This window comes from Caretta caretta, chromosome 26, assembly GCF_965140235.1.
Source record: "Caretta caretta isolate rCarCar2 chromosome 26, rCarCar1.hap1, whole genome shotgun sequence".
NCBI lineage: Eukaryota > Metazoa > Chordata > Testudines > Cheloniidae > Caretta > Caretta caretta.
In genome coordinates this window covers 10,639,831-10,664,877 of record NC_134231.1, presented here as the reverse complement: position 1 = coordinate 10,664,877, position 25,047 = coordinate 10,639,831, and the positions used below count along the sequence as shown (strand labels likewise).

At 47.6% G+C, this 25,047-nt stretch overlaps 1 protein-coding gene across 3 annotated transcripts in view; it reads left to right on the top strand.

Annotated features, from left to right (window-relative positions):
* The window catches only part of RASSF2 (Ras association domain family member 2), a 52,913-nt gene that overhangs the window by 24,465 nt on the left and 3,401 nt on the right, over window positions 1-25,047 (top strand). Inside the window, exons 5-11 of one of the 3 annotated variants that reach the window (XR_007353763.2) lie at window positions 1,450-1,538; window positions 8,189-8,349; window positions 8,733-8,834; window positions 10,034-10,085; window positions 10,672-10,793; window positions 15,351-15,448; window positions 17,811-19,179. Coding sequence is in view for 2 of the 3 variants with exons in the window: in XM_048829310.2 (XP_048685267.1) it covers window positions 1,450-1,538; window positions 8,189-8,349; window positions 8,733-8,834; window positions 10,034-10,085; window positions 10,672-10,793; window positions 15,351-15,448; window positions 17,811-17,880 (694 nt within the window). In the remaining variant the exon portion in view is untranslated. Of the gene's footprint in view, window positions 1-1,449; window positions 1,539-8,188; window positions 8,350-8,732; window positions 8,835-10,033; window positions 10,086-10,671; window positions 10,794-15,350; window positions 15,449-17,810; window positions 23,971-25,047 lie in introns of those variants that run through there. The other 2 variants (XM_048829310.2, XM_048829311.2) reach the window with 2 other exon arrangements.

Sequence of the window (25,047 nt, the reverse complement as noted above, 5' to 3'; positions counted from 1 at the left end):
CTGGTGGGGGAATAGGGGAATTTGGGGGGGAAAACTTCATGAGTTTTTTTCCCTATAAAAATTAGTTTTCATCAAAACTATCGCTGAAAAATCTAAATCCAGAACATTTCAACTGGCTGAGTAGTTTGATATTAAGAGCTGAGATGGGGACCCAGTTATAGGGCATTAATCCTGCGCAACAGCAAAGCAAAAAACAATGTATGTTATCAAAAGGCATCATTACACTTACCTCAAATCTCCAGAAATGTGGGCAATCTCCTTTAGAAAGCCACCTGAGATTTCCAACTGCATAAAATCCTTACTGATTTGCAGATACAACATACAGCTAATGAACTGGACTGGTCAAACGATCAGCTTTTGATTGACTGTCTTACCATGACCAATGCATTCCATTGAGCTGTGTGTTAAGATATGGGGTGGGGTGCATTGAAAAACAAAACTTAAAATCATTGTGTAGGCACTGAATTCCATGGCACTCGGACACACTGTTGTGTCTTTTGTCATAGCATCTAAAACCCAACCAGTCTACGCTGGGTACTGTATGGTCTCACAGTAAGACAGTCCTGGCCCCAAAGAGCTGACAATTTTAATGCACAAGCGATGGGCAGGGGAACAGAGAGAAGCAAGCTGTCCCATGTCATCCAGCAGGTTAGAGCCAGGAATAGAACCCAGGTTTCCTGACTTCTAGCCCTGAATGCGATCTACTGGACCCACTACCTCTGCATAGCTACAGAGAGCCCAATGTGACTTGGTGCAAGGGCAAGCTATTAAGAGGACTGCAGTCATGCGATGGCAGTGCACGCCGCTGCAGAGGGGTGTACATCACCTACAGTGTCTTAGCCAAGTTAAATCTGAGGGTCACTTCAGTGTTCCCCCAGGTATTAGACCTTGTGGGACTAAAAGCCAAAAATCTCTCCCTGCTGTAGTGTGGACAAGTAAATAGTGTATTGAAAACTAGGGTGGCAGAAGTTCTCTGCTACGTCCAACAGCGGACACTGTCTTTGAATTACTGTACAGACTAATGGGAGTTCAATTGAAACCTAGCACGCTTTTGCCTTGTCAAATAGGGAGCTCGTGCTTGCCTCTGAGCCAAAATTTCAGTCCCAGCCTTCTTGGCTTCCGGTGTGTGTCCCTCAGTCTGGTAAGAAACCAGAAAGTATCCAGGGATGAAATTCACCCCTGTGTGGAGGGTCAGCAAAAGGGGGCTGGCCCTTTTGCACAGAGGGTGAATTTCCTCCCCACTTGTATTTGTATAGGGTTATCTGGCCTGGCTACGTACTGAGATACGACCGTTACTTGGTTGTGTGGTGGTGTTGAGAGGGAAAAAAAAAAAGTCCATTCGATGAGGCACCCACATCTGATGCTCCATTATGTGAGAGAAAGTGAGCTCGCTGTCTTGGCTGGTGACTTTGAGCCTGTATTGTGACCGTATGTCTCTCTCTTTATTAGGTCTGCAGTGAAGCCAAGCACCATACCCGATATTCAGATTACAGATGTTGACACCTCCACGGATGCTGATGACTCAGAGAGTGGAACAGGTGAGACCAGGATGGTGGGTTTGCTAACTGATCTGTTCTCTGTCAGTAGGCTGTCCCAGTATAAACCAAAGGGGTGATGCCCCAGGCCTAAAACTTTTTTGCTTTCTTTTATTCCAATTCTCTTTGATTCAGTGGAATCACTCTGCCAGAATTTAATCTTGCACTTGTCTTGCATGAAATAGTTTATCTATCTATATTATAAACAGCGATGCCTTTAGTTATGGTCGCCCAAGAGTTTCCACCACGTTTAAACGATGTACTGTCATTAAGACCAAGGGCCACACATCGAATAACAAGGATATGGAGAAACAATCAGTAGCTGCTTGTTCAGTGAGCACTGTCCATCCTGTGCCTTGAATGAGTCCGGGGTTCCGCGAGTTTGTTTTTTTAACATTAAAATGCTCATGTAAGTGAGGACTGTAACGTGCTTAGGCACGGGCAGCATTAGTTCTGGCGTAGCCTAACTTTTGAGTGCTTCACTTTGCAACCTTAATGCTTTTTAACGTTGTTTAGTGTTGCAGGACGGAGGTTTTTTTTGTTTTGTTTTTTGTTTTTTTGATAATATGTAACATGTAGACCTTGCTAATTTACTGAGTGTTTTGTACCATAGCCATTGTTATACAAGCAGAGTGCCGATTAGAGATGGTTTAAGGCTTGATCTGAAGCCTATTGAGATCAGTTTGAAGTCTTCATCGGGCTCTGGATCAGGTCCGTAGAGCTGGTTAAAAAACGAAAATCTTTCCAAAATTCCAAGTTTTGCAGAGTTTGAAACAAATGTATTGGGCAATTCTTCCCCCCTGACAGCTCGGGGTTTTACTTAGGGCTTGTCTACATGGCAACGCAATGCAGAATACGGGGGTGCGAATTGTGCTCTGTCGCACCTCCTGTAGACCCTACTGATGTCAACGCAAAGGTATCTAGTTTACAGTGATGTCGTTCCATTTGAAACCGAACGGCACGAACGAGAACTAGGTACTTTTCAGTTCGTGCCAGCGGAGTCTGCACGGGGCAGTTAAAGCACCACACGTTGGCATGGTCTACAGTTCACGCCCCCGTCACCTGCCTTGCACCTCCCTGTAGACAAGCACTTAACTTCTTTTGTACAGTATCGACAGTTCTCATGATTCTTTGTTTCCTCTTCTGAAGAAAGAGCCATTATTTTGGTGCGGGGGATGTGTGGTTGGGCAGAGGTTTTGTTCAGACAAAAATTTGACCAGTTTGTATTATGAAAGCACTCAGAAGTTCCCCCAGGACCGAGACCTGGATGCAACACAAAAATACAATAATACAGCCATTGATCGGACCGCAAATCAGCTGGAGAATGACTTCCCCTGAAGCCGTTGGGTCTGATTTCCGCTTTTCTTCCCACACAGGCACCCCCATTGCCCCGCGCCCTCTCTTGTCTTGGGCAAAGTTTTTTTTTAAAAGCATCGATACTCCCAAGTTGTTGAAGTACCATTGAGAGCTGACAGGAGCTAGGTTTCATCCACACTGAAAATTTTCTAGTTTAAACCACAAAACTGCACCAATATAACGCCCCTGCGTGGACACGTCTTGTTCTGGATCGAATGTTTTTTTTTTCAGTTTAGATTAAACTGCTTCCAAAGGGATAAATTGAATAAAACCTCTTACATCAGAATACAAGCATGCACATGGGGTTACATTGGTGTAACTGGTGCTTTAAATTCACGCCTTATCTTACACCGGTGTAGCTTTCCCGTGTAGGCAAGTTCTTAGCTCCTGTGTTCAGTTCTGAACAATTTGCCTATTCCTATATCTTGCTCTCTGGCCCTATCGCGTTCAGATTCCCCAGGAAGGGGGTTGTTGCTATATTAACCTGTTGAGTTCTTTAAGCCTAACCCAAAATATCCACCGTAGAAATCTTGGGGAGCACGTTAGCGTGGGACCAGCGTGGCCTTTGCCGTTTGCCCAGAAGCTATGCAGGTGTCCTAGAAGCTACTCCGAAAGCCCAGAGTGAAACCCCAAAGGAAAGCAAGAGTTGTTGAGTAACAATCTCCACTTGTCTCCATGCTTCCTTTTCCTTTAGCAGCCCCCGTGCTCCCCTGGTGCATGGGTTGCTCCCGGCTTTCAAGAGGAAGAATAGGAGCCATTGTTTAGTAGCGTTACCATGGAGAAGTAAACATTTCTAAGAAGGTTTCTCTCCCCCCCCACCCCCACCCCCCCATCTGTGCGTGCACACAGAGTTGAGTCTGAAGGGCCTTTCCTGTGAGAGGGAGGGCTGTCTCCGCTCAGCAAAGCGAGGGCTGGCTCTGCTCCGGGCATGCTTTAGCATAGTAACCCTTACCATGCTGGTGGTGTGCCATCCTGTTGCCTTGGGCTCTGATCCTGCCTGGTCTTCCATGCTAAGCAGGGTTAGGTTGGGTCGCTGCTTGGATGGGAGACTGCCCAAATGCTGTGGAGAATGGGGTTGTTCTTCACTAGGTTATTATTTATATTCCAGTGGGGATGGGGAACTAGTCCCTGCTCTGAATAGAGGCACAGGGAGAGGATCTGACTGGCCACGGTGTCTCAGTGGCAGAGTCGGGAATAGAATCCAGGTCTCCTTTCTCCGGTTCCTATTCCTGGGACCAAACTCCGTTTAGTGTCTTGGTGCTGAATTGATGCCCCAGAATGGCGTGAACAGGTGAGGTGCTGCCAAAGTTGCCCTCTTGAGACAGAGAAACAGAAAACCAGATCATTTGGGGTCAGTGAAGAGCCCCATGGCCCGTCTTCCAAGCGTGAGGACAAGGCAATCTGTAATTACAGTTCGCCTGTCTGGATCTCCCTGCAGTTCTGGCTGGCTGATCAGCTGCCCTTCCTGGACTGCAGTGCAGTGTCCCAGGACACCGTGAAAGACCCACCACGTTGCTCTCTGAGATGGCTGCTTTTCAGCAGTAGATGAAGCCGTTCGTGTATAGCCATGGCAATGTGCTGTGGGATCGATTGGGAGGGAAAGTCTGTCGAAATGTTAATTCTCGAAAAGACTAAGGCACAGTTTGGTCATCTTCTCCATCGCGGGTAAGGAGTTCTCCGTGTGTTTAATGAGTGTGCCTGTCTTGGGACTCATTCTAACTCCTCCTTTACCGGGGTAGTCTGACAATATGAGAGGAAGCTGCGTGTGGGTCTGTAAAAACAGGAAGTCTGCATCCTTTCTGCAACTGCTCCCTTGTTAATGTAGCTTCGTTCCATATGTTCCTTCTCAGGGACTGGCTGGCGGGGTAGAGAGATGGAATTATAATCTGGGTTGGGCCTGAAAGGGCAGTTGCAACCCGATGTGGTTTGTATCGCTGCTGCTTGCGGACGTGCCTTTTCTGTGTTTCATTTTGTTTTCCCACCCTGCCCCTTAAGACTCCTGGATGCTTTTCTGCTGCTACAGCAGTGGCATCTGGCATTTGGGCGTTGGGAGCCACATGATCCTCAATCAGCTACCCACTCGCTCCGTGGCCAAGTCGCTTTTCTGAGGCGCTGAGCACCTGTTAGTCCCATTAGCACCTCAAGTTGTAGGTGCTCGGAATCTCTGCAAGTCGGGCTCTCGCCCTGTCTCCCTTAGCTTCCCTACGTGTCAAAGTACCTGATGTGTCCCTCCCTGGCAGCTGCGTTGAGGACTGATTGCGTGGTATGTGCGAGGCACTTGGAATGTAGCAATCGCCCATCTCAGTGTCGGTTTTTATTACTGGTCTGAAGTACCTTAGAATCATAGAAGATGAGGGTTGGAAGAGACCTCAGGAGGTCATCTAGTCCAACCCCCTGCTCAAGGCAGGACCAACACCAACTACATCATCCCAGCCAGGGCTTTGTCAAGCCGGGCCTTAAAAACCTCTAAGGATGGAGATTCCACCACCTCCCTAGGGAACCCATTCCAGTGCTTCACCACCCTCCAAGTGAAATAGTGTTTCCTAATATCCAACCTAGACCTCTCCCAGTGCAACATGAGACCATTGCTCCAGCCGAGCTCCATCCTCTTTAGAACCCCCCCCCCCCTTTCCGGTAGTTGAAGGCTGCTGTCACATCCCCCCCTCACTCTTCTCTTCTGCAGACTAAATAACCCCGGATCCCTCAGTCTCTCCTTGTAAATCATGTGCCCCAGCCCCCTGATCATTTTCGTTGCCCTCTGCTGGACTCTCTCCAATTTGTCCACATCCTTTCTGTAGTGCGGGGACCAAAACTGGAGCAATACTCCAGGTGTGGCCTCACCAGTGCCGAATAGAGGGGAAAATCACTTCCCTCGATCTGCTGGTGACGCTCCTACGAATGCAGCCCAATATGTCGTTAGCCTTCTTTACAACAAGGGCACCCTGCTGACTCGTATCAAGCTTCTGTAATCCCCAGGTCCTTTTCTGCACTGCTGCCGCTTAGCCAGTCGGTCCCCAGCCTGTAGCGGTGCATGGGATTCTTCCGTCCTAAGTGCAGGACTCTGCACGTGTCCTTGTTGAACCTCATCAGATTTCTTTTGACCCAATCCTCCAATTTGTCAGGTCACTCTGGACCCTATCCCTACCCTCCAGCGAATCTACCTCTCTCCTCTCCCTCCCACCCACCCCAGCTTAGTGTCATCTGCAAACTTGCTGAGGGTGTCTTCTATTAATAGCATGGCACTGAAGGTGTTCATAGCATGTCGTTGCAAAACCCTTTACTGTGGCTGTCGTATATGCCCGTAAACCTGCTACATAATGTACATCGAGGGCTCCTCATGAATGTTGGGGCACGATTGCCTGTCTGTGGGAAATGAAACTTGCAAGAGATTCTCTTGGCATGGACGTGCTTTGAATTTAAAAAGAAAAAATCTTAAGTCCTAGCTCCAGTGGTTCATTAAAAATGGATGAACTGCTATTTCATTATAATCTGGATATGGGCCAGTTTTCATTCAGAGATGTTAAGTATTGGCTTGCTTCTCCTGTTCTCATCTTAAAAAATTGCTCAAATATGACCAGATGAGTAAGATGCTTAACCTCATAAAAGAAGAGGCTTTAACCAAGCAGTGGCATGGATTTACACTGCAAAAATGTGAATTAATAGCCTCCATCAATAGATGAGAGAGACTACGTGGGTTAATATATAAACCAGCAGCTAAGATTATATTGCACAAGTTCTAACTGGTTTCAAGCTAAAAAATGCAGAATTTTGCATCACTTTAAACCAGGGGTTGGGAATCTTTTTTTTCTATCCGGGGCCACTGACACACAGAGAAAAACCAGTCGTGGGCCACGCACAGCCCTGCGAAGAAGGTGGGGGCTGCGGAGTCTCGGGGCTTCCCCTAGGCTCCGGGGTGGGGCCACAAATGGGGGGTTCAGGGTGCTGGAGTGGGCTCCAGGCAGGGGATTGGGGTGCAGGAGGGGGTGAGAGCTCTGGCATGGGGTCTGGGGTGGGGCTGAGGGTGAAAGGTTTGGGGTGCAGGAGGGGGTTCTGGGTCAGGGTCAAGGGGTTTGGAGTGTGGGAGCGGGGTCGGGGTGTGGGAGGAGGTGCGGGGTCTGGGAGGGAGTTAAGGTGCGGGAGGGGGCAGGAGGTTGGGGTGTGGTCTGGGAGGGAGTTAGGGTGCGGGAGGGGGTTCCGACCTGGGGGCTTGGGGTGTGGGCTCTGGCCGGGCAGTGCTTAACTTAGGCAGCTCCCCAGCAGCGGTACAGTGGGGCTAAGGCAGGCTCCCTGCCTGCCCTGGCTCCGCGCTGCTCCCAGAAGTGGCTGCCATGTCTGCCGCTGGGCAGAGGGCTCTGTGCAGTGCACGCTACCCACGCCCGCAGGCCCCGTCCCTGCAGCTCCCTTTGGCCGCAGGTCCCGGCCAGTGGGAGCTGCGGAGCCAGCACTGGGGACGGGGGGCAGGGGCAGCACGCGAGGCTTCCCTGATCACCCCAGCGCCTAGGGGCCACAAGGACATGCTGGTTGCTGCGTGGAGCTGACTGGACTTTTTATAACCTGTCGGCTCCAGACCTGTGGGGTGTGGAGCAGGGGGGGCAGAGGTTCGGGGCTTCCGGCCCATGGCACGGAGACTTGGTGTGGGCCAGATTAAATGAAGCAGGGGGCCAGATCCAGCCCGTGCTTTAAACCTTATTGAAAGCATTTGTTTTCTGGAACTGTCATTTTGTACAATTAGTGTTAATATCGAATAACGATAGAGACAGGGCTATTATAGCGGATCACAAATTGAATATAAGCCAACAATGTGATGCAGTTGTAAAAAAGGCTAATATTCTGGAGTATATTCATGGGAGTTTCATATCTAAGACAGGGGATGTAATGATCTCACTCTGCTCGGCACTGGTGAGGCCTCAGCTGGAGTACTGTGTCTCGTTTTGGGTGCCACGTTTTGGGAAAGATGTGGACAAACTAGAGAGAGTCCAGACGAGAGCAACAAAAAAGCTGTTAAGAACAAGTTGGATAAACACTTGTCCGGGATGATCTAGGTTTACTTGGTCCTGCCTCAGTGTAAGTTGGACAAGATGACCTCTTGAGGTCTTTGTATCATGGCAGTGCCTAGTAGCCCCAGTCATGGACCAGGACCCCATTGTGCTGGGTGCTGTACAAACACAGAACAAGGAGATGGTCCCTCCCCCAAAGAGCTGACCATCTAAGTAGTAATGACACACGTTTCTCCAATGGTATCTCCTTTTACACATGTGAGTCTCTTGTTTGAAAGCCATTCTTACTCTTCATTTCAGATGTCGGAGACTTAAAACCCCAGCAAGAGGAAACTCCACAGCTGATGCGGACGCGGAGCGACGTGGGAGTCCGTCGCAGGGGGAATTTCCGCACCCCAAGTGAACAGCGGCGGATCAAACGCCATCGGTTTTCCATCAACGGGCATTTCTACAATCACAAAGTAAGGACCCGGAGCCCAGACAGAGCATGTAGTTGCTTTCGAAGTGCCAGAAAATAACTTGAATAGCAGATGAAAAAGAAAGTGTCACTACTCAAATGTCAGCACTGATTATGTGGCTGAAGCGTATCTTTGTAGTGTGTTCCTGCTTTTTGGGATCTTGGCTGGGTCCCCAAAATCCATCCATGTACAGTAAGCCTGGACTCCCGCGAATTCCTCAAAATAGGGTTTAAATGGGACCTGAAAAGGGCCTAGACCTTGGGCTGAGGAGAGCATTGGAGTGAACTTTGCCCGGGTCAGGGAGGGGACGTGTTTGTGAGGAAAATTACTGATGCATGTTGTGCCTATCGTAATTGAAATCCTTTACGTCTCTTTTCCATCCCTAGACATCTGTGTTCACACCAGCCTATGGCTCAGTCACTAATGTCAGGATAAACAGCACAATGACCACTTCTCAAGCTCTCAAACTGCTGCTCAATAAATTTAAGGCAAGTTTTATCCCAATTTACTCTCTCCGTTAAACCGTCTCATTGAACTCCTATCATTTAAGTTGCTTTTTTAGTTCAACAAGGTCTTTGTATCAGAGAATTCGAGCCAAGCAAAGTCAGAAGTGAACCATTGCTTGGAGAAAGCAGGGTTTCTTGTGCCTAAAGCAGGGAGGTGGATTCTGCTTCCCGCTTTTGGGAGGGGTTTTGTCCGGAGCAGGACAGCCTAGTGAACAGAGCACTGGAGGGGGAGTCAGGAAACCAGAACTCTATTTTCGGAGCCGCTACTGACCTGTTGAGTGACTTGAGTCAAGTCACTTCCCCTGTCTGTGTCTCTATTTCCCCTTGCACCCTTTGTCTACTTAGACTGTAAGCTTTCTGGGGCAGAGACGTTTATTATATGCCTGTACAGCGCCTAGCACGATGGGGCCCTGTTCACTAGGTGTTACCATAATAAAGCAAAAGCAGGGACGGACAATCATTTTCACAAGGGGGCCACTCCACGAATTTTGCTCAGTGGTCACAGGCCGCACGTTTCTACTATATTAATGGAGGGGATGCAGGGTCTGGGATGGAGTTTGGGTGCAGAAGGGGGTTCTGACCTGGGGTGGGAGGGGGTGCGATGTGCAGGCTCCCGGAAGTGGCTGCAGCCGGCTGCTGCTGGCACATTTCTGCTTGCCCCTTGTGGGTAGGGGGGCAGTGGGTCTCCATGTGCTGCCTCTGCCTGCAAGCACCACCCCTGCAGCTCCCATTGGCCAGGGGTGCATGGAGACGTGCCAGCAGCAGCCGGCCGGTTCTGGGAGCGGCGTGGGGCCACGGCAGGCAGGCAGCCTGCCTGAGTGCCCTGTTGTGCCGTGGGACTTTTAGCGGTCCGGAGATCGCGAGAGGGCAGCCAAAGAGCCTGGCGGGCTGGACAGAAATGTCAGAAGGGCCAGATCCGGCCCGCGGGATGTATTTTGCCCACCCCTGAGCTAAAGGAATGCTAGGCTCTGTTCCCAGCTCTACCCTGTTTATTAACCCATCTACTAAATGGCTAGAATTCTTGCCTGAAGCCAAAAGCATATTGTGGAGAATTGTCTCTTATCAAGTACTTGCAAGTCCTTGGATGCAAGGTGTTATGAAAATGCAAAGTGTTTCTTTTTTCAAAAAGTAATCTAGCTGCCTTTTGATACTTTGACATCTTCCTTTTTTCCTGTGTTCAGATTGAAAACTCAGCTGATGAATTTGCATTGTATATTGTCCACACCAGCGGAGGTAAGTCTGGAAGAAATCCTCCAGTTGTAATGGTTTAGAGTAACTTGGCTTAACTGGTGACCTCTGCTGTGTATCTTTAAGGCAGTGATTCTCAGCCAGGGGTACACATACCCCTGCGGGTACGCAGAGGTCTTCGGGGGGGGGGGGGTACATCACCTCATCGAGATATTTGCCTAGTTTTAGAACAGGCTACGTAAAAAGCACTAGCAAAGTCAGTACAAACAAAAATTTCATACAGACAATGATTTGTTTATGCTGCGTTATAGACTCTACACTGCAACGTAAGTACAATATTTGTATTCCAATTGACTTATTTTATAATTGTTTGGTAACAATGAGAAAGTCCGACATTTTTCCGTTAAAGTGTACTGTGGCACTTTGTTGTGTATTTGTCTTATTTTTGTAAGCCAGTGGTTTTTAAGTGAGGTGAAACTTGGGGGTACGCAGGACCAATCAGACTCCGGAAAGGGGTACAGTCGTCCGGAAAGGTTACGAGATACTGCCAAGATTAAAAATAGTATCTTCTGCTTTGTCTGCATGGTCTGTTTTCTAATTGCTGTCCTATATATTGGGGGGGCCCTTGCAGAAAAACAGAAATTGAAGGCTACAGATTACCCACTGATTGCCCGCATTCTGCAGGGGCCGTGTGAACAGGTCTCCAAGGTCTTCCTGATGGAGAAGGACCAAGTTGAAGAAGTCACCTATGATGTGAGTGTCTTTGAGTGGAGCGCCAAACGCTGTTAAGCTTTAGGAGCCTGTGTGAAGGTGCAGAACTCTTCTGCTGACTCACCCTGGAGGCAGGTTAAATGGGTCTCATAATAGCCAGCCCAGGAATATAAAAAACGGGGTGTCTGAAAGAAGAGGGAGGGACAGGCAGCCTTGCAGGGAAAAGACATAAAACAGCTAGTTTGGGTGAGAAGGCTTATGTTCTCAAGTCCAGTCCTGCTTCGGAGATCTGCTATTTCAATAAGTGGGTGTGGGAATGTTCATATATATTGTCATTGAATGCATATGCTGTGTTAGGAGCAGAGTGGAAATCCTCCCTTTGACAGAGAGAGGCACTGCAAATGCTAAAAATGCACAACTTGCTCAGTGGAAAATGCAGATCTGGTGTTCAGCTGTGCGTGAAGTTCCCCATCTCTCGCCTTCCAGCATGCGTGTCTGCAATTTTCATGTTGCTGCCTCTGGATTGGAACATGGTGTTACTCTTAGTGTTCACAGGAGGAAATAGGGGACCCCATAATCTGTAACTGAGAGTGGGGGGGAGGAAGGTTAAGAGAGCAGAAAGTTATTACCGAGTGGAATCTGGCCAAGATGCTACATAAAATGCTCTTGCGAAAAGCGCTGTGAGATCGCAAGTGTTCTGGCCCTGTTTTGCATTTTGCCTCTGATGCGGCAGGACAGGGAAATAATGCTCTGCAGCATTAGGAGAAAAGATCACTTCCTGCTTGGCTCAACAAACATTGGAAGCATTGTTAATAAGCCTACGGAGAAGACCTATAGAATTTTAAAACTAAACTATGCTAATAGCCTATTAGCAGGGAGATAGTTTACAGGATGGCTTTAAAAATTCAAGAGAGGATCTTTCTTTATGGGAATATCTAGGGTTTCTTTAAGGGTAACTGCAGTTCAACCTTATTGTCTATTTCAATTGTGGGATGAGCTTAAGGGACCCAAATATGATGGTAGTTGGGTGTTGTAGGGCAAAACTTTAATTTTGGGACGTTTTCAGTGGGTGTGACATTTCCCAGGTTACCCAGGGCTGTAAGGCACCTCACTATCACCTGCCCTTAGCTTGAGGGGAGCCTTGTCTGTGCCTGCTACCCAACTCCACCAGCCTTAGCAACACAAGGAGTCCTCTCTCAGCCTCCACAGGCCTTGCTGTGTGCTCTCGCTATAGGATAGCGATGGGCACACTCCACCCCCCACCCCCGGCCCTGAAAGCATCTCCCTGGAGCATCCAGCCCCTGGTCCGCTGGACACTCGCAGTATTCCCAGAGTTGCTGCTTCCAAAGAAGCAGTAACCCCCATCTTATCAGTTTCACCTCAGAGCACCACTCTGCTTTACTCACGCACTCAGATATGTTGGTAGTGAAAACAGGTACAAGTCAGTGTAACAAAGCATACGAATTCAAGTGATAGCAAGTAGAAGTGTGGGAAACAAATGATTGCCTATAAATAAAATTGTAACATGCATTCTAGAGTCTGGACTTAATTAACAAGATACTCTCATGTCTAAAGCATTGCCTGCCAGTGCTATGCAGCCAGGGGTGGCTGTGATCTTCTGTTGTGAAGTGGACAATATGCGGTACAAGAAGGGTTACCACTGGCAGGTATTTGACTGGCATGGCTGTTTTTTTGTTGTTGTTGTTTTTTTAATGGATATGCCAATTGCCAGAAAAATAATTTAATCGGCCAGGGCTTTTTTTTTAACATGGATCTAAAGACTTGCATCATTATCACAATACACTGGGATAGCTACTGTTAAAAGTTTCTGTGTCCAGCTAAAGATGCTGCAGGGTTCACAATTCCGCGGTTTAAGCGGTAATCGATCAAAACTGTTGAAAATACAGCAGCTGTCTGCCCATCAACACGCAAGCGAGTCATGCACGGGCATGAGAGAGGGTTTGAGTTACACAGGAGTGAGGAGACATGAGATGTTCTCAATCTTATCTGTATATGATGTCTCTCTAGATACTGTAAGTGGCTGTTGGGTGCGGGGAGGGGTTTGTGGGGTTGCCTTGTGGGTGGGGAGGCAGTGGGTTTGCCTTTGTGTGGGGAGTGCCTTTTTTTTTTTTTTTTTTTTTTTTTTTGCATTTCAAAGGTGGTAACCCTAAGTATACCTAGGACCAGACAGGGAGATAGCATGTTCCTTTTAGGCAAGAGGTAGATGCTTATTTCCTCATGACCTGCCTTACCTTAAGAGCATCATTTTCAGCATAGATGCATAACTTCTTAAATATCTTCCTTATGTACATTTTTGTCAGGATTGTAATGACCAGTGGGCTACTGACTCTTGGTAGAGACATCCCATGAGCTCTAATATGTGTCCACGGGGGTCCCTGTAAAATGATGCACCCGGAGCGTCTGCAGCCAGTTGGCATCAAGAGGCCCATAGGTCATAGTGGGTCCTGGGAGACTAAATCCAGTTAGGTGCTTTTGAAAATTTTACCCTAAGTCCCTTTAAGATCCATTTTGAAAATATCAGCCTTCATCTCTCTGGGACCTTTTTTGATAAGGGGTGAAATTCCCAAATAGTAGCCAAACCCAATTTAATCGACATTCATCGCTGTAGTGGATGATGGCAGAGTCCATGCAGAAGATTTTCTTATCAAGTACCCTTATCAACACCCCATCTCTACATTGCCCTACTCCTTAATGATTGGGTTGTAAGGCTGATTGGGAATGCTTGAGGACATGTTTTTTGTCACACGGCGCAGGTTCATCGGAACTCAAAACAGTTCATGGGAAAGGGTCGATTTTGATAAATTTCCCACTTGGAAAACTTTCTGAAAAGCTTTGAAATTGCTGAAATGTCCCATTTTGACATTTTTTTGACATGAAAAAGCTGTTTTTTAATTCAAAAGCTTTTTTTTTTGTTTAAAAATTTGACATAAAAAGTAATAAAAATATACAAGTTGAAATCTAAACATTTTGAAATGTAACTTTTTAACCTGATCACAGAGTTTTTGGAGGTCTTTCTTATTGGTTTAGGTTTTTAGTTTTTCGTTCATGAAAATTTTTGAGACTGGAACTTCTTATCCCTTTTCGGGATGGTAAAAACAGGCACTCGTTGGATGAATAAATCACCCGGATCTGCCTGGCTATGCCCCTGACTTCTATCTCTTACCCTAGTTTAGAGCGTCGAGAGCCAGATCATGTGACCAGATTTTAGTTCTTCCGCATTTGATCAATAATCATTACAACTTCTCATTTCTATCATGTCCCTTGACATAATCCATTGTTTCTAAGGAGAGAAATTAATGCTCAGAGCAAATTGCTGTTTTCTGCCATCTGGTGGATAATAGAGTGTAATCCTATTGCAACTGGATTCCCTGTTTCTCGTCACTTTTAATTTCAGCAAACAGGAGAGAAAGTCAGCAGAGTTCAGGGTAGAGTGTTTTGTATCAATTGATGGAACTTATCAGGTTTGACTTCCTCCGTAGACACACAGACATTAGGATCAGTGAACACGTACTGGAGAGAGGTTCGAGTTCGCTCCAGAATTGAGACGAGCCTGTAAAGCCAAAATTATTGGTGAAGGTCTCTTCACTACCTGATTTACTTTCTGCTAATACAAATCCACTGTAAGTGGTATGGATATAAAAGATATTTTCATTTAGAGTTACAGGGATCTATTCTGCTCTGTTACCCCGGTGTAAAGCTGGAGTAATTTGTCTGGCTTCAGTGAAATTACACTGGTGTAGCTGAAAGCAGGATACTGGCCCCTGTAGTTCAGAAAAAACAGGAATTTCTGTTTTGCCTTTAGCTTCAGTAATTGTTGAATAAACATATTTAATCCTCTTGTTTAAGGAAACTGCCATTGTTTGTCTGTCTAGATTTCCTCTCGCATCGTACCATAGGATCATTCTATTCTTGAAATATTTTGTGTCCAATTGCAAAGACCCTTTAGCGGGGTATTCCCAGATGTCAACATTTTCCCAACACTGGTGTTGCCGCCTTCCTTGCAAATGCGCAAAGGGCTACCGCATTGAGTTACATTGTATAGAATGGAAGGAAACTCGCATCACAAGGCAGCATCCTGTGAAAGGAGTACGGTGAAACCTGGGATCAGTGGTTGATCAGAAGAAGCTATAGACTCACTGGCATGTGATGCCTGGATGTAATAGAGGGCAAGCGGTGTTTAGCCTAAGGAGTTACATGGGGTGCCTGTGATTTGCTCACTTCGGATGCGGCTTTTGGAGGTACCAAGAGTTAGCTTAACTCTCCTGCCACTGACGTCACTGGAAGTGTGATCAATTGTAAAGCTAGTCACTCCCTGTGCACAAGGGCTATATGACACTGAAGTTCTGCTCTTTGAGAGCTTAAGTGATAGACTTGTGCTAACTCTCTCCGCCCCAGGAGGCGGGGGGGATTTCACCATCCGTGCGTCAGCTTATCAACCTTGAACTGGGGCAACGCTGCCCTGGGGGGGCAGTAATGAGGTTTAAATGCCCTGAAAGCACTTTCAGATCTACTGTTGACAGGAATTTGTTTGGTAGTGCTCCGTCCACTGTGTTCTCTTATTTTTTCCTTTCAACGCAGGTTGCTCAGTACATCAAATTTGAAATGCCAGTTCTTAAAAGCTTCATCCAGAAGCTCCAAGAAGAAGAAGACCGTGAAGTGAAGAAACTCATGCACAAGTAAGTGGTCCCTTCTCAAGTGAAAATAGTCCCATGGGCTTCTTCCACTAATGCCTTTGGCCAAGATTTGTCACAGGCAAGTGCTTAAAGATATCATGACGTTAGGAGCCTGTGGGTTGTCGGGCCTGGTGTTTGGAGCAGGGGTCATGCCAGGGGTCCGAGTCAGAAACAGGAAGTCAGGCGGAAGGTCGGAATCAGGACTCTTGTTGGAAATCGTAGCCATCGTCAGGAGATGAGCCAAGGAACGGAGTCGGGGTGCGAAGCAGGGAACAAGAGCACGGTCTGTGAAGCAACAGGCCAGGTGCTGCCAAATTGGACAGACAGCTTCCTGAAAGTTCTGCTGTGCTTAAATAGTGTGCCTGGACCAATCCGAGGTCATGAGGGGTGCAGCCAGTCGGGTCTTCCTTGGGTGGATTTTCTGTGGTGTTTAGTCTCGCAGGATTTGCAGTGTGTTGATCACGGCTGTGCCGTGGCTGCTGAATGGTAGGGCGGAAGCCTCAGTCACCCAGAGCCCTGCAGACCTGGGGTTTAGTCCTCTGGATCCGTATACCTGAATCCATACTTGTGCACCTAAATAAGTGGCCCGATGTGCAGAGCTTCTGAACTGCTATCCTCTCCCTCTCAGATTAAAGGGAGTTACTGGTCACTGGGTACTTGGGGAGGGAAAAGGCAAGCCATACAATCAGGCGCCTATATGGGCGTAGCTGCCGAAAGTTAGGCACCTGCTTGCGAAAAGTTTGGTTCCCCCAATATTCAACCTTCTCTGTGTAATTCTGTAGGGAAGCGGAAGACCACTGATATTGCATGTAGCCCATTCTTGAATTGTGGCAACAGGGGCTTCCTGGCAGTGGGACCCATTTTAATAATGATGATGCTGATAAATGGTTTTGACAGTACTCTGCACCTTTTTGATCCCCGTGCTTCACCGCACTTCAGATACAGCCACTGCTGGGGTGGAATGCAGAGACCGGATACCAGAGTAGATGGTCTGTTCCAATGCAGCATTTCCTCTGTCTTTTTAATGAATTATTTCACCGCGCCTCCAAGCGTGCTGGGTGCTTCAGAGAGCTTACAATGTGATGGTCTGTCTGTCCTCAGTGGATGGGAACAGTTGGTTTCAGACTTCGAACACGCTACCTTTTTAGCTGCAGCCTTGGGGCAAATCTACACCATGGCGCTACGTTGGCGCAGCTGCATTGACCTAAGCAGTAGTGCAGACCAGCCCGAAGTGTGTCTAGGAGGGTGAACTCTAGGTTATTCTTTGTGTCCTTCGACATCCCAGCAGTGCTGCTAGGTCTCTTGCGGGGACCCTGGCAGCAGGAACGAGTGAACTGAGAGGCATGAAGGCACAGTTGCTCCCTGACTGAGCACCTGGCGCGTGATGACGTGCCGTGGAAATCTTTTTCGCTGCTATTCCTTGCAGGGAAATTGACGTAGATGAAAAGGCTCCATTTCTGGGAGTTTCAATTAGAGGCATCATTCGTACATGTCCCCATAAATAATGCAGGGTGAGGGTAGGAGGAAGCGTTCTGTCTTCTATTTTCATAATATGGCTAAATGTGCCAGCTAAGTCGTGTGTTTAAGAAGTCCCTGGCAAGCTCAACCCTCCTTGTTGCCCGTGGTTAAACAGATGGGACCTTGGGAGAGGTCTGTCTGGTTAGACATTGAGCCTGGGGACAAGGTTTGCTGTGAAGCTCAAAGCAGGCTTGTCTGAGGTTCCCAAATTCTTCCTGTAAGTTTGGGCTGACACATGGCTTCGTATTGCTTTGGTTTGTGGCTCTGGCTACCTCAGACGCCTGTGCCTCTCCTCATGCTTACCGGACAATTGAGAATATCTTGGGCTGTTGGCCCATAGATTTACAAGAACATAAGAATGGCCACACTGGGTCAGACCATTGGTCCATCTAGTCCAGTGTCTTGTCTTCTGACAGTGGCCAGTGCCAGGTGCTCCAGAGGGAATGAACAGAACAGGGAATCATCAAGTGATCCATCCCCTGTCGCTCATTCTCAGCTTCTGGCAAACAGAGGCAAGGGACACCATCCCTGTCCATCTTGGCTAATAGCCATTGATGGACCTATCCTCCATGAACTTACCTAGTTCTTTTTTTAAGCCTATTATAGTGTGTTTTAATAGCTGCGGGCAGGGTGTTAGAGGTAGAAGGCTCTTGACTCATGGAAATTGGCTCCTCCACTCCCTTGCCCTGTCAGAGTCTAAGTTCAAAGACCTTCAGGGCCTATTGTGAAGCTCATATGGGTGGGTTTCTCCTGTTGGGTGTGGAGTTATAGTATTGTTGACAATTTTATCAAGGTACCTAGATTTTTCGGGCTCCGCTCTAACGAGGCTTGCTTTTTCTTTCTTTAGATACACAGTCCTCCGGTTAATGATAGAACGGAGACTAGAAGAGATTTCTGAGAGCCCAGCAACAATCTAAAGTTCTCCTCAGTGCTCTGCTACAGCCTTGAGTCAGACGTGATAGGTCTCTTTAAGAATCTCTGTTTACACAAAGAACGGAATGAAAAGAAGATGCACTCTATTCTGGGAACCAAACCTGACCGCAAAACCCTGCGGAGATTGAATGTGTGTCCTGTACCTGCTCAGCAGACATGGATGTGTGAGAGTCAATGGACTCCTTCTGCAGAAGGAACATCTTCCAGTAATTTTCTTTTTCCCCCCTCAAAGTGATTTGCAGAATGCAAGGATTCGGCACGTGTGTCTTAACCTGTCCCCCCGCCCGCTCCTTCAGAAGCCATTTCAGAACTGCCATGCCCAGCATTCACAAAGAGGAGAGTTGACCTTGCTGGCATGTTGAAAGAAGGCTCTTGGGATATGCCCACCGAGGCTGGTGTGCCATGTCTGTGTGCTTTGACCTGCAGCGTCTGTACTGAAGAAGCAGTTGCTTTGAGAAGAGTGGCTCATGCTCCTTTGCCTCTCTCCTAATGCCATTACGAGATGCTTATCCATGCTTGAGCGCTGATGTGACTATGCGTAGGTTTTTCATGTCTGTCTGCAAAAGAAAGAACAAAACTCATGTCCACTGAAGCTAGTAAACCAGCTTCTGCCGTGCCCACGCACTTAGAAAATTCTAGTTTGTGTGAATGCTCCAGACCAGTCCCAGAGCTAGTAGCCACTTCGCTGCAATAACTCCTGCCAACCTCCACTCGTGCCAGAATGTTGTGCGTTATGAAGTGTGTTTTGATGGCAAGATCAATGTTCTGTGTAGCTTTTTTCCCATACAGGACAGTCCTCTTTGTTCTTTATTTTTCCTGTTCAGAGCGTTCTCAGAGTGCAACCACAAAAGATATACTTTTTTTCCCCCTGCATGGTACTGGTGGGATATCAGTCTTGTGGTCTCATGCTCGACCCTTCCTGTTTCGTTCTTCTCCTCCTGCCAGCACAGGCTTTCTGTGCTCCTGCAAATGGTCTCTGGGCTCCTCCAGGGTGTTACCGTGTGGCCTGAGGCACGTGGTCAGAGTGGTACGTTGACGACTATTCCACGGAGCAGTGGCATGTGGGAAGGAGCAAGCAGGGCTCCCCTGACTGATGCTTGGCTCCTCGCTTTCGTCTGTGGGTCACCAAGTGTATCTCTGCACTGCAGCTAGAGGTGTCCTTCCCCAGCTCGGGGAGAAGTACACGTGCTAGATTTGATGGAGCGAGCGCGCCAAAAGTAGCAGAATAGCTGCAGCAGCAGGACACGCTAGCCACCTGAGTTCAGTCCCATCCGAGACCCTAGGTAAGGACTTGGGCTGCTAGCCCATGACACAGCTTGTACCACTGTAGCCGCACCATTCTGTTTAGCGCACGAGCTGGGTCAGAGCTAGCGTGTGTCCATCTGCCTGCGCTGGAAATCCCAGTGTCGATCTCCCCAAAGTGAGGAGGAGACCGAAGAATCGCGGGAGCAGGAAGTGGCGGCCCCCAGAGGGCTGGTGGGAGACAGACAGACAGCTGGAAAGGAAGAGATGCACCTGGACAGCTGTGTCCTCCAACCTAGATGCTGGCACGAGATCTCTTGGGAGGACTGGTGGGGTGGGGGCAGATGTTCCGGAAGTCGGTTCAATTATAACCGTCACCTATTGGTGGTTTGGGCTGCTCGGTCCTTGAGAGCTTGGAGTCTGTCGGTCGTGGTGCAGAGTTAGGCCAGGGCGGCTTCTGGGGGTGGGGGCGGAGGAAGGTTAAGTGACGGATTTTGAGAGTGAGGCTTGTGGGCCTGATCCTGCAAGGTGCTGAGTTCTCTCAACATGCAGTAGGCCTGATTCTCCCCTCTCTGGCATAAATCAGGAGTAACTCTGAAGTCAGTGGAGCCCTGCTTCAGTAACCGTTGGTTGGTAGGTTTGGTGTATGGGTGTTGGTGGCCTGTGATATACAGCAGGTCTAAGTAGATGATTTGGTGGTTCCATCTGGCCTTAAACTCGATGACTCTGTGACCAGCCTAAAAAAGGGTATCAAGAGGCGAATTTGCTGAGCTAAGCACCTTGCAAGAGCAGGCTGTCAAAGTCAACTTGGACTGGGTGTGTCCATGATCTACTCCTCTTGTGTGATACTCTCACGTGGTTGTCACAAGGAATAAAGGGAGCCGAGACATGGCAGTTCCATGCAGCTTGACATCAAATATTTGTATAGATTCTGATGCATCTGCCGGAGGAATGTTTTGAGGGGGGCGGGTAACATTTATGTTCCGAAAGTGCCTCAGAGACTTAGGAGCTTCTAGAAAACTTGCCTCAGAACCAGTTTGAAGAAAGACCCTTGATTGGTCCACTCCTGTGATTAAAAACTCTTGATCCATAAACGCTTCCTCAAGCAAGGGAAACCGACTCCCACCAGCCGACTGTCTTTGCCTAGAGCTATATCGAGCGATTCCTCTGTTGCAGGACATGGGCTGGGGCTGTTGATTGGAGAGTGGCGAGTTGTCACTGGATTTTTAATCTCTGCAAGCAACAACAATAGCAGCATTATCTCCACACTCCAGCTAGTTTGACAAGGACAGTATGGCAGTAGCTCTTCAGATCCTGATGTCTTAAATTCAGCTGATTGTCTCTAAGTAGTGTTTACCGTCTCCACTGTGTGTGTGTGTGTCTGTTTTGTTGTGGGTTTTTTGTATGATGGATGTAAAGCACAATGGAGCTTGTAAGGCTCCCAGCTTGCGTGTAAGTGGCATCCTTCCATTTGGCTCAACAGGGAGACCTGCTTCCTGGTTCAAAGCCTAGCTGGGGTGACATGGGACACTTATTCTTGGAATCCAACCCAAACTTGATCTTTAGTCATTCATATCTGCGTTGGCAGAGCCCGTAACAGGAAGTCCTGCTTTTAAATGATGGCCTCAAAGATTAATCTAATGCTAGTCTTGAGTGAACAGAGAAACTGGCAGTGGGGTGGGCAGACTTCCAAGCGTGCCCTAAATTAACGAAGTCTCTCTGTTCTCCTTGATTGGCTTAGGACCAGGGCTGGGCACGAGTTCTTTGGGGCCTTTTATTTCTTTGAAGATGTGCAGTATACTGCTAGCGTTTCTCGGACGAACGTTGAGCCCTAAGGTGTTCAGCTGTCCATAGATGCCCTGAGGAAATAGGTCCCAGCAGGTCAATGTGAGAGGATGACAATGGTTCTGATACTGTTTAGGAGAATGGATTTGGTTTTATTTTAAATGGGGACTTCGATACAACGGTGTCTGTCTCTCTTTACTTTCTTTGCTCTTGGCGTTCATGGCTGTGGTGTGATCTGTACGACGTGGTTCACTCCTGTCTCTCTGGGCTTGTGTAATGCCCTCAGTAAGGTCACGCAAGAAGTAGGAGCCGAGTTTCCAGAAGGGCGACCGGAACACCTCCATCACACGGGCTCTGCGTTGCTGTGACCCGCTGCCTGTTGGTGGCTTTACACTTTGTGTCTTAATGTAGAATAGGTTTCAATCTGTGGGCAAATAGTGTTTAATATTTTAGAGCTTCTGTAGCAGTCAGGGCTCAATCTGCATAAAGCGTGTAACAAAACCAGCGAGACAGAGAGAAGGGGAGTGGATGTCCCAGAGCACTGGGATAAGGAGCCTTTCATCTCTGCGCTGCCTTTTTCTTTTTCTTTTTTTGAAGCTGGTTAAAATTTTTTTTTCTAATTTTTGCTGAAATCTTTCACAGAAACCCCTGATTTTTCTTTTTTTCTTTTTTATTTTTTTTACTTTAATTCTTGCAACTCCCCTCTGCCCCGTTCTTTTGAGCCACTCTAGTTAGCTCAGATCTAAGTCAGGATGGATGCTGTTGTTCACTGATGGCTGTTGAGTGGCCCTCTGGGAGAGGAATGCGTTGTGATCTTGCTCACGAACTGGGGCTGAGGGCACTAAACCCAACGCCGGAGTGGGTGCTAACGACCCTCTCATGCTGGGAGGCTCGGCAGAGAAGCTAAGCGCTGAACAGGCCCCGGAGCCAGAACCCTTGCTTGGAAGAGGGCAGCCCAGAGGTCATGGTTTTGAGGCACGTCGCCACAGCAGCCTTGGGGAAGCGTATACTGCCCCTGTTTAGGCCGTGTCTGTTTAACCAGTCTCCGGGGCTGTCACGTGGGCGGTGGGTCAGCATGTGCGTGAGGTAGGGTGACCAGATAGCAAGCGGGGGTAGGGGGTAATTGGCACCTATGCAAGACCAAGCCCCAAATATCAGGACTGTCCCTGTAAAATCGGGACATCTGGTCACCCTAGCTTGAGGCCCACTTACCTCAGCATTCAAAGTTATGCCCGTGCTTTGCTGCACAGAGGCCTCCAGCGTCTTTTACCAGCACTCAGTTCACACACGCAGTGTTAAGATGCTTCCTTGCCCACCTCCCCCCCCCCCCATAATTAAAGGCACAAAACGGTAACGTGCAACAAAATGACTTGACTAACTAAAAGCAAGCCCATTTCTATTGTAATAATTAAAAAGAGAGGGGAGACTGTTTAAGTTGGTTTCAGTGACCTTAGAAATAAATATTGCCCTTAGATTGCATGGCCTCTGCTGAAAATAAAAGAAGTTTGCAGTTGAGTGTCCATTGGGCTTTCTATGGGAGAACTGCCCATCCGTGTGGTTTGCTTCTTTTCCACTTGTATCTGGCCGTGTCACCCTTCTTTTTCCCCCCTCCCGCTTCTCATTTGCACTAGTTCTATTGTGGAATGGAAAAAAAAAAATAAAGAAGAATATGATGTGAATCTCTCTCATCTACACAACATGCCAAATATCGCCCAGGGAAATAGTTTTCAAGAGCGAGTTTCTCTTGGAAGACATTGTTCTAAAGAAACTCAAGCCAGCACAATGACCGTATGAAGAGTTGCAACTCGAGGTTCCGATCAGCGTGGTTTGGGGAGGTTACTCCACACCTGTTTCGGGATCATGTAGCACAGAACCAACTATTTGTGAATTCGTTGGTGTCTCTTTTTTTTATTTTTTGAGTCCGCTTGTACATTTTTTTTTTTTTTTGGTGAATGAATAAGTCTAGGCTAACTTTACCCTTGTGAATAGGGTGAAGAGAGAGAGCTTTGTAATATCTGTTGCTAATGTCTGTCTATATTAGGGGCTTGCGCTAAGGCATAATTCTCTTATCTTTCAACACGTGGCCAGAGTGCCAAATGGTGCTTGTCCCACTGCAGTTTTTGCCAGTACCAGCACCATTTTGCGCTGCTGCAATATTTTGGGGGGGTGCAAATTTCCCTAACTTAGACTGGCCCTTGCATTGCTCCTCGTTGAGGCGCTCATTGAAGGCAATGGGAGTCTTTTCAAGGCCTTTGGTGTGCACAAGTTCAGACTCGGAGAGCCATTGCAAACGTGGATGCTGGGCTTCTCCTGCTGCTTTGCCAGAAAAACTGAAAACCAGTTCTTGGTTGCCCTGCACCTCATGTGGTTGCTCTCCCCAGCACAGTTCTGACATGGTGTGGGGAAATAAATTCTGATCACCAAGATCTGTTTGCAAATGGGGAACGAATGGGGCAATACTGCATCGTGGTGACTAAAAGAATGAGCAGCAATTGGGATTATGCCAATGACAGATGTGTAGAGACCGGGGCAATGCTGGAACCGTTTTCCCAACCCTCCCTGAGCTTTACAAATTCGTATAATCGTGAACCCAGATCCAAATCTAAAACCACTACTGGGTTTTCCCCCTCATCCCTAGCTGAGCTGCAGTTTCTGAGCCTCAATTACCACCTGCAATATCTGCTTTAGCATTGACATAAGTAGAACATCTGTGTAAATCTCTCTCATTCTGGAGTGAAACTAGCAATATCTCTTTGTATGTCGTTAACGCGAACTAAAATTTGTGGCGATTTTCTTCCTCGAGTTTTTGTAGTGTAACTTTTTGTAGTTTTTGGTTTTTTTATGGTACCTTTTTTACCCAGATCTGTCTAGCATTTGTGTTACTGAAAGTATTGTAAAGTGACAAATGCTTTTTATGTACTTTGACAATGCCTCATTTATTAACGAGAAAAGCTTATGTAACAATTCAATATGTTATCAAAGCACACGAGTTAGATCCTTTTTTGTTTTTTAAATAAAGCACTTTGCAGATAGAAATGCTACTGAGATTGCTGAGTTTGTGTGTATTTGTTTTCTTAGAGCTGACGGTGGAGAGGAGACAGGACTAAGTTGAACAAGCAAGTGTTAAAGCAGGGAAAACGTTTCTCACGGTGAGAATAACTCCAGTTGGGGAGTGCCAGTGGAGCTGCCTTACACCAACTAAGCATCTGGTGCATAATGCCTCAGTTGGGCTCAAGGGGGTTGCATCCCAAAACTTTCCGCACTGGCATAGACCAAAGGCTCATTTCATAGTGACCTAGGCAGCATTTGATCTTAGTCAGTTGTCTCTTGTTGGCCTTTTGGCTATCTGCCTTAATACTGGACTCTTCAGATGTTTATCTTCCAGATGGCAAAATTCACCCCTTTGTAGAGGTGGCTGCAGAGTGTCCGTGCATCACTTAAGTCCCACTTTAAAATTTACTTTGAGGTCTTATCTGAGACGACCCCCTTTACCTAGGGCTGTATTTCCTTCATAAGAGTACTGAACTGTGCTGTTTGGTACTAAGTGGGGTGGGGATTCCTTCCTGACCCCGATATCACTTTATGCCCTGAAGCATGAGGCTTGGTCTTCTGGGGGAAGGTTATCCTGCCTAGTGTCTCTGCAGATGATGATAACCTGGTAAATGGACAAGACTTGTATAGGATTATCTTCCTCCGTAACCTTGTCGAGAGCCTGTGTGGTGGATTCCATCCTCTTCCCAGTGGCTAAGCATCTGCACTGAATCATGCCTGTCTGACACCATACCTCTGGAAAGTGAGGCTGCATCCTGCAAAGCTAACCTGCAGCCCTTCATGCAAAGGCCACAAGTGAATGACTGAAGGCCCAACAGAGAGAGTCTGCAGAGTGTCTCTAACAGTAACCATTCCAAAGATAGCACGTGGCTTTAACATAGTCCTCACTGGGCAGGATGTGATGAATGATGTCAGCTCCATTTGTTAGTCAGGGTTAGCTGATGCGGAATCCTAGTCCTGTAGAGTCGCTGATGCTTTATCACCAGCACACATGCAGAATGCAGCACTTTGGAAGTTCTCCCTCAGCAGATGATTTCCCTGCAGGGAATCAAGCTGTCTCTTACTGCCCCAGC